The 9885-nt window shown below is 38.8% G+C and overlaps 1 protein-coding gene across 1 annotated transcript in view; it reads right to left on the reverse strand.

Moving 5' to 3' along the window:
* Nucleotides 1-7575, reverse strand: part of LOC124109662 (solute carrier family 28 member 3) — a gene marked incomplete at its 5' end in the record, with an annotated part of 33286 nt that extends 25711 nt beyond the window's left edge. The window contains 4 exon segments of the mRNA XM_046468326.2: nt 679-823; nt 3250-3439; nt 5417-5508; nt 7487-7575. Coding sequence (XP_046324282.1) covers nt 679-823; nt 3250-3439; nt 5417-5508; nt 7487-7575 — 516 coding nt within the window.
* Nucleotides 7576-9885: the final 2310 nt, after the last annotated feature.

Here is a 9885-nt window from a genome sequence, read left to right on the forward strand (position 1 = left end):
GCCATCATGATTCATATGTGAGAGCTTCTAGGTCTCAGAATTCTTTTTTTTTTAATATTTATTTTTTGATTTTCGGCGGACACAACATCTTTGTTTGTATGTGGTGCTGAGGATAGAACCCGGGCCGCACACATGTCAGGGGAGCGTGCTACCGCTTGAGCCACATCCCCAGCCCGTCTCAGAATTCTTGCCCATTTCATGAATTACAGGCTGACAGACAAGGATGAGGACTGGATTCAATTGGGGGAAAAACAGTATAAGGACAATTTTTTTTTTTTGGAGTAGAAAGCCTGAATTGCAAATAGAATTTGATTAAGTGCAGGATCAAGTGCAAACTATTAAGTAATTTGTAGTCTTGGAAAACTGAGATCAAAATGAATGTGATTTTCTCCGTATGTATGTTGGATAGAGGCAGGGTGTACATGAGTAGAAATAGGATTTGACAAGGAGAGAATGTCCCACTGGTTGTGTAACTGGAAATTACTGAGAATGGAATGAGATAGTAATAGACAGTACTTTGAAATTTCCAGAAGAAGGGCAACTTAACCACTTAAATTACAGAAAATTAAGAAAAATATTGAATAGTTAAATTCTTTTATGATCATTATTTTGATCATATTTTTCACCTGGGGAGGGAAAACAAAACAAAACAGAAAGTCCAACCAATTTCATACTTACTCTGGTTGGGTACTTGGAAAATATAAACAACAGGATAATGTACATTATGAGTCCACCAAAGGACACCAGCTGCTGTTGGCCCAATTTGGCGGTGTCGAAGATCAGCCAGAAGATGATCGATAGGATCAATAAACTCCAAATCACCCTAAGCAAACAAAAGGGAGGTGTTGGGATCATTTGTAGTGCTAACTTGAGGCTTAAACTGACAAATTTAAAAATGCAGACAAGAGTAACATATCCCGGCAGCAGGAAGCTACACTTTCACATATTGTAGCAGACTCTTTTTGGTTGTGGCTAAAATGGCAAATAACCCATAAATTAAACAATGTGTCCCCCTCATTCTGCAACTCAGGCCCTTTACCAGCTCACAGATACACAAAGGGATCAGAGAGAAGAAAGGACATTTGGAGAGGAAGGTCTGGCTATTTCTTTAAAATAGCTATCTGGATTCTCTCTACCTTGTCTTTGGGGATAGGTAAGATGTTAGCTTTGTCCCTCTAATGGAGAATTTGAAAGGTGTCCTCTGCAGCTGGGGGGGCCTCAACAGAGCTAAATTGGATGTTAGGCTGGGTTCTGACTCCCTGGGGAGTCTAATGGGCATGACAAGGCTGATTCATTGCTTTGATGGCAGAACCGGAAAGGCTGTTTGCTATGTTGGGACTGCACAATCCTGATTTATTAGGCCAAGGATGTATGAAGTTTCTTGTTAGAATCCTTGGGGGGTCTCTATGGAGAGAGAGGTCCTGGGAACAACCCAGTAGGGCCACCTGGAAGGAGAGGAGATCCTCTAAAGAAAAGTTGAAGGAAAAGCCTATAGTGGTCACTGAAGGAAGTGCGTCCTAGAGGAGAGTGGGCTTTGGCAATTCATAAGGCCCTTCCTCCAAGGAGGAGGGTCTCCTGCCCAGAGCAGGAAGCCACCTCCCTGAGTTGGAACTGTCCTGGCCTGATCCCTAGATTTGAGGTTGGTAGAGAAGCAGAAAACAAGGAGAAAAGAGAAACACAAGCCAAATCTGGGATGGTAAGATAGAATCTTGGCTGCCTTCCTAGTTTTCATTATTGTATGGGCTGGGACAGCTTCATATTAAAAATACTTCTGGGGTTGGGATTGTGGCTCAGCAGTAGAGCGCTCGCCTCGTATGTGCAAGGCCCTGGGTTCAATCCTCAGAACCACATAAAAATAAGTAAAGAAAAAAAAGGTATTGTGTCCAACTACAACTAAAAAATAAATATTAAAAAAATACTTCTGTAACCATTGGATTATTAACTAAGAGTGGGCAGAAGGGGCGTGAGGTTTTGGCATTACAAAATATGGGATAGATAGTTCCCATTGAATAAAATGGAAAGAATGATGGATGAAAAAATTGTTGTATTTTCATTACAATCTGTGGTCATGATTTTAATATGTTGGTTAGACAAAAAATAGATTAAAAAAGAAAGGTTTATGCTTATCATAACATTTACAGTAGCAAAAAATTTCTGGATGTAGTAGTGCATGCCTATAATCCCAGTGACTCAGAGGCTGAGGCAGAAGGATCACAAGTTTGATCATTAAGGCTTGGCAACTACTTGGCAATCTACTCTGGTAGATTCAGTAGGTGAGCTATTATCAAAGTATTAAAAAATTAAATGGGCTGTAGATGGAACTCTGTGGAAGAGCACCAGAGCACCCCCTGGGTTCAATCCCCAGTACTGCAAAAAAAAAGGTAAAAAGCAAAAAATTGTAAATAAAATAAATGTTCAACCATAGAGGAACTAAAAAAAAAATCATGATTGAATGTATTTTGTAAATAAGATAAATAAGTTGTATTAGGAATATGTATAACTTGTGGGGCTAGGGCCATAGCTCAGTGTGTACAAAGCCGTGGGTTCCATCTCTAGTGCCACAAAAGCAAACAAGCAAACAAACATACACCACCCCCCAAAAAATAACTTGCGTAAGAAAATGGTGTTGGCCAGGGGTGTAGCTCAGTGAAAGAGTACATGCCTATTATGTACTAGACTTGGTTGATTCCCAATACTGCAAACAAAACAAAACAAACAAAAACCTATATTTTTCATTTTGTATTTATGAATAAAGTCTTTAAACAGGTACTGAGATTAGATTTCATGTTGCTGTTCCCTGACCCATGCCAGGACAGATCCTACTAATTGACCCTGAGGCCATGCTATTGAAAAGTGCTAGGAAGACCTAACACTATTGGTGCAATGACTAAAACCTGTACTATCTTATACTCTTAACCACTTTTTGATATGTAGGTGTCTCTCTAATGCAGTACTTGGAAGGTTATTAAATTAATGTTTTTTTGGACCACATTTTATCATTCAGTATAACTTGAAATTAAGGCTACTGATTGTAGGGATGCTTGAACACATTTCAAACGAGTCATCATCTCATCTAGGCCTTGATTTCCTATTTGTAAAATGAAGGCATCATAATGGATTGCTCCCAAGGTTTGTTTCTAGCTTCAATATCCCATAAATGAGGAAGCAATTTTAGAACAAATTTTTGGAATTGTGTTGGAAAAAAAGAATATCTCTCTCAATTGCAATAAGAGAAGCAATTGCATTTACCACTTCAGCCAGAACCAGTGGCTGTTCAGCAGCATTTTGCCTGGGGATATGATCTCATCAATTCGATGTTCATATTTGGCCATCAAGTGATCCCAGACAATGAAGAAGATGGCAGCCACGGTGATCCCAAAAAGAGGAAGCGCTCTGTGAAAATTCAGCACACAGGCTGCAATCACCAAAGCCAGGTAACCTGTCCAGGAGGCAAACACAGACTATGACCATCACTGAAGCCAGCTGGGCCCCAGCTTCCAGCCTTGATCTGGCGAAGGGGAGGTTTAATCAAGAACCAGTGGTACTTGGAATGAACTCATTTTACGTGGGTACTGGCTCCTCTGGGGGAGGTTATTATTAACTTATTTATTTCAAAACAAATCCCTACTATTCGCACCATGAAGTCTAGGAGGAAATGTGGAGGGGCTTCCTCTTCCCTTTTGCCCTTCTACTTGTCCCTAATCCTTTGGCTAAAGAGAAGCTCTACCTCGATGTTAGCCAACTCCCTCATTGAAGAGGACTGTCCAGACTGCAGCCTCACTGCTTCCTTCCCTCCCACAAAAACCCCTGGTGCCCAGAAACCAAGAAAGATACAACCTTGAGGACCTAGGCCTTCTGGTTTCCTCAGGGCTGGCCTTGAATAAACCTGATTTCTTTTTGCCAACACTCATCTCTCCAATATTAGTACCCAGTGAGAGGCAGCCCAGATACTTGATTCTGGTCACAGAAAGGGTATTATTTATTTTCTTACAGACTTTAATTCTTGAATCCTGATGCTCAACGATTTAGCTTCTCTCTTTTTACTCTCCCCCCGTCCCCATTCAGATTCAGTAGGTGAGCTACTATCAGAAAAAGTTTAAGTATTAAAGCAACACTGGACAGAGAGGTATTGGTTTTCTAGGTTTGCAGCTTAGAATTGGCCTAAGCTTGAGTAGGGAAATAAACACCTACCAACAATCTCTAAGTGCTACAGTATTTCTAAGGAAAAGAGTGGGAGCAATGACTAGAGCAGGCTTTTGAAGAAGCAGATTCTCAGATGAGAATAAGGTCCCTGTTTTTAAAGGTCAGCAAGCTACAGTCTGCTGGTCTGCTCCTTGTTTTGTAGGTGGCAAGTACAAATACATTGTTTTCTTGTATTTGTACTCTATACATAAAGTTTTATTGAAACAGAGCTATGTTTGTTTAAATATTGTCTGCCTGTTTTTATTTTTTTATTTTTTAACCACAATGGCAGAGTTGCATTGTTTTGATAGTATGTATAATATGTCACCAAGCCTAAAGTACAACCTGCTACAGGAAAGATTATCAACTTTGCTGTTTCCTGTTTCAGCTATCTGAGAACCAGTGACACTTGTGACACTGGTGGTACAGCAATCTTGGATTAATGTCTATAGTTTTGAGTGGGATCATTTACATTTTGTAGACAGAGTGTTCTTATTTATTTTTATTTATTGGTACTTGGAATTGAACTCAGGGTGCTCTACTCCTGAGCTATACCTCCAGCATTTTTACTTTTTATTTTGAGCCTTGCTTAACCTTGTTATCTTGCTTGCTAGAATTGCTGGTGTGTGCCACTGCCCCAGCAGGAGTGTTCTTTAAAATGGGATATGGAGGGAGTAAAAGCAGGAGACATTCTGGTTCTGCCTTCAGGCAAGAGGAGTGGGCTAGTTGGCTCTAGACTCTACATCCTGTATTCACCTGCTACAAGTAGGTTTTTGTTTTGTGACCATCACTGTGTCCTGCCAGTTACTCCAGTTTTTCCAGATTTGGATTAACCAGTGCACCTCTCCAAATCCATATCACAATGACAAAGTCTTTGTGAGCCCCCAGAGCAGGGTAGATGCTAAAGTTTGAATGTTTTCCCTAAAGTTAACAACTTAATGCCCAAATTCATATGTTAATAGTTAGGATTAGATGATGTCTGATGGTGGGGCCCCCTTGTGACATTAGTGGTTTTATAAAAAGAAGAACAGAGAACCAGGCTAGCATGCATACTCTGTGTCAAATTAGGGTTCCTTTTGCCACATTATGCTGCACAAAGAAGGTCCTTGCCAATGTTAGCATCTTGACACTGGACTTCAAGCCTCTGGAACTGTGAGCTAAATACACCTCTATTCTTTATAAATGACCTATTCTATTGTATACAATGGTATTTCTATTGCTTTTTGGTATTTACCTGCCAGTAAAATGCCCCAAATGATGTATCGAATAGTGGTTTTGTGTTTTTTATAAAAATCATAAACTGTATCGTACTTCCTTTCCAAATACCTGGAACACAAAAGCAAAAAGGCAGAGAGAAGTAAGCATGAAATAAACCGTGATGCTAAGGCTAGATTAATCTTTATAAAGCAAGCAAGAAAACAACAAACATTCACAAGGCATATGTCTTACAAAATAGAAATGGGAAATTTATTTCATTTTAGATGAAAATCAGCCATGGGTTGGATTAATCTTCACAGAATTGAGTGTGCCAAACCCTGAGGAATTAGATGTGGAAAACATGTTCCTGGGAACAGAGCAGGGAAGATGAGTAACTAACTAAAAGCTGAGATAACCCATATTTCACTGCAGAATTGTCGCCACCACAGTAACGTATATTCATGAGAACTCTGTGCAACTTAATCTTGTACCAAAGACAATTTAGTAATAAATCATTTGTAAGTAATAGCAGCACAATTTCTTTTAAAAGCTTCATGTAACAATTGTACCACACTTTTTTTGCAAAAAATTTTCACATAAAATCTGAAGATTATGTGGTGAAATATGGTAAATCATGAGAGTCCTTCTGAATAGGAAGTATCAGAATAGATCAGTCATAATGATGGGTATTATTGCATGTTCCTCTCATTGTGATGTGTGTGTGAATATGAGTACTGAGCATTAGAAATGCCTTGGAAGATCTTGGGTGAATAAAAGTAGAATAAATACCATGTTTTTCATGATCTATTTTAGGAAAAGCTAATAATATCCATCCTCAGTTGTGGATATGGTGTTTTTAAAAAAAGTATCAGTGACAGAAAGTGACATTTAATAGGGTACATCTGTCTGTTGTAGGTTGACTTTATTTTTAATTGTAGGGGATGTGTGTTGTTCATTATAGCAACCTGACTCCACAGAGCAGAGTGGTTGGAGAAACACACTTAGGTTATTTGGTTTATCTAGGCTGAACAATTTCCAAATGCCTGGTGGTTATTTCAGTATCAATAACACAGTGAAACCTGAGTATATCTGACCATGAGAATTTCTCAGCCCCTTCTGGGTCAAAAATCATAAGTAAAATAAAGGATGAAATTCATCAGTTTCTGGTGGTTAATATTCTTGATGGTTTATATGTGACAAGACCTTCCAACTCTAATTCTGACTGATTCTATTATACCTTCGTATATATAAAAATCATATTCCTCAAACCCAGCAAGGTGGCACATCCCTGTAATTCCAGCAACTCAGGAGACTGAGACAAGAGGATCATAATTTTGAGACCCATCTCAGCAACTTAGCGAGACCCTCAGCAACTTAGCAAGACAATTTTTCAAAATAAACAATTAAAAGTGATGGGATGTAGCTCATGGTAAAGTGCCCCTGGGTTTAATTCCCATTATAGGGAAAAATATTCTTTCAGAGATGTAGAATTTTAAATCAAATTTATGTGGGATTTCCAAAATGGATAAATATTATAGTGTTATCATAAGAGTACCAGACAATCTTGGACTAGGGATCAAAGGCTGAAATTCCAAGTTAGTTCTGTTTTTCTCTGGCTTATTGACCTTAGGTAGGTCACTTCTCTGAGCTTTTTTCCTGGTCCCAAAATTAAAGGTAATAATCTTGCCTCTCCTACATTATGGTAGGAAACTTGGGATACATAGTAAGAGCAACAGTTGTTGAGATTTAAAGTGGATTGAGTTTTGAGAAATCGATTGTTATTGATTGACATTGAGAAGATAAATTAACTACTTTTGTATGGACTAGAGCGATTAGTTGGTAATTTGCACCTTTAATTAGAAGACTGTCCTGGGTGAATTTAAATCTAGATATTGGGTTCCCAGAACATCAGCCCTCTGAATTGACTACATCGATCCTCCTAGAGCTCCATTAATTTTTCTGAAAATGGTGTTGCGTGGGTGGAGATGGGAGTGGTGACAGTTTCTAATAAATCATAACAAGTGTTAAAATTTAGAAGGGGATAAAACAAAGGGACTTATACAAATAGGAGCCCAGGCATCATTATTCCCTAGTTTAAACACTCTACCCTTTCTGATGTGTGTCCTGGTCATCCTCCATGTCTTCTTCTTCTTCTTTCCTTAGAGAATCCTGCTCAATGTTGACCAGCTCTTCACCCTGGAAATCATTAGAGCTGAGATGAAATAAAAAAAAAATACTAGGCATTATGGACTGTGTCTCCTTTGCTCAGAATTGTGACCAAGAATTTCCAATAGGTCTTTTTAAATTTTTATGCAAGAATATGGCTCCTATTATCTACTGCATAGACATTTTTTCCTCCTATAATTATGAGAAATTCAGGATCACACTTATCTCTCCCTTTTCTCCCAGAGGAGCCGTTGGCATTCTTTCCTTATGGGAACAGGCTCATCTTTCTGCTTTTTCTCCTGTCTCTACTGTAATTATTCAACACCAGTTCTGTTTTCAAGCAAGTGTTAAATGAAGTTTAATACCAGAGGCTGCATAAATCTCCCTTTATACTATACCAGCTCCAGTTTCCAAAGGACTGAGACCAAAACTACTTTTAGTTTTCTGGCAAGCTCACTGCTTGGTCTGCAGAGGTGAATCCTAGCTCAGCATCTTCAAGAGATGACAAACCAATGTTCCCTTGGGACATAACATCCTTCTATCATTTGGGTTGAAGGGGAATATTAATATTTCCCTTACCCAGCAAGGCCTGCTCTAATTAGTGGAATGCAGTATATATTTGAGCCATCTTTCGTGGACACTCTTTCTAGGTACAGTCTGAGCTCTCAAATATCCACAAACCATCTTATTCCCAGGAAGGCACAGAAGGTTTTTTCCCTTTCCCATTCTGCAATAATGTCTCATCTGATAGGTCTGGCTGTTGTAACCAACAGCATGGAAGCTTGCGGTGAGGGGTATACAGATGTGGAAACAGTTTTGAACATGCACCAAGAGATAGGGTGTCAAATTTCAGCTTTTGTCATGTGTTATAACCACTGTGGCCTCTGATTCTCTGTACTTTATATTATAAATTGTTAGCATGCTTCTTAAAAGAATGAATCTTCAATGATCACATAGCTCTGCTGGGCGAGGTGATGCAAACCTATAATCCCAGTGACCTTGGAGGCTAGTGCAGGATCACAAGTTCAAGGCAGACCTGGGTAACTTAAACCCTGTCTCAAAATTAAAAACAAAAACAAAAACGGAATGAGGTTGCAGCTTAGTAGTAGAGTATCTCTGGGTTCAGGCCCCAGGACTATAAAGAAAGAAAGAAAAAGGTCCCTTCAGTCCTCTAATGCCAAATTCTGCTATACTTCTGATTCAGATTACCTCATTTTCTGGGATGGCTAACAATTGTCAGATGGTTGTTATTTTCTTGCAGTGACAGTGTCCCAAGTTATCTACTCTTTATGCAAAGCCCAGCATTAGTATCCTTTTCTCTTTTTTCAATACTTTCTTATCTTTTTAAAAACACAACACCAAAACCCCCTTGACCCCTACAATCATAGGGCATCTGCCCTGCACCTTCCCTACCTGCAAAGAGTTGTCCCTTCCCTGTCTGGCCACTGCAAAGTGTTGCCTTTACTTTTCATGACCACTTCCCTACTTCCTGTTCACTGCAGAACCACTGTGATTATGTTTCTACTGACCAGCTTCTGCCAAAGTCAAATAGGGCCCACTTTGCCAAATCCAGTAGCTATTCCTCAGTCTTCACATTTCTGATTATAGTTGTAAAATGGATAAATAAATTTTTTTTTAAAGTAGACTTTTTAGAGTAGTTTTAGGTTCATGGCAAAACTGAGGTGAAAGTACAGAGATTTTCCATATATCCTCACACAGCCTCTAGACTATAACATCCTGCACCACAAGTGTATATTTGTTACAACTAATGAAGCAGCATTGACACATCGTTGTCACCCAAAGTCCACAGTTTACATTTAAATGCACTTTTATCGTTGTGCAACTAACATATACTCACCATGGTAGCTTCGTGCAGAATTGCTTCATTGCTCTAAAAATGCTCCTGTTCATCCTTCTCTTCTCCCCAACTCCTATAAACCATTAATCTTTTTACTCTCTCCATAGTTTTGTCTTTTCTAGAATGCCTTATATTTAGGATGGTACAGTATGTGGCCATTTCAGATTGGCTTCCTTCACCAGTACCATGCATTTAAGATCCCTCCAGTTCTCTTCATAGTTTGATAGTTTTTTCTTGTGCTGAAAAACATTTTGTTGTCTCAATGTACCACATTTATTTATCCTTTCCTACTGAAGGACGTCTGCTTCCATGTTTTGGCAATTATGAATAAAGCTGTTATAAATGTCTGTGTGCAAGTTTTTATGTGGACTTAAGTAGTTTTCTTTTTTGTTTATGGAAGAATAATTAGCGGCACAAACACTTTTTACAATGTTTTACATTGCTACCTAATAAAAGGGATAGTATAATCTTAATATAGATGA

This window comes from Marmota monax, unplaced genomic scaffold, assembly GCF_021218885.2.
Source record: "Marmota monax isolate L192 unplaced genomic scaffold, Marmota_monax_Labrador192_F-V1.1 WCK01_AAM20220418_F8-fsc01535, whole genome shotgun sequence".
In the NCBI taxonomy this organism is placed as follows: Eukaryota; Metazoa; Chordata; class Mammalia; order Rodentia; family Sciuridae; genus Marmota; species Marmota monax.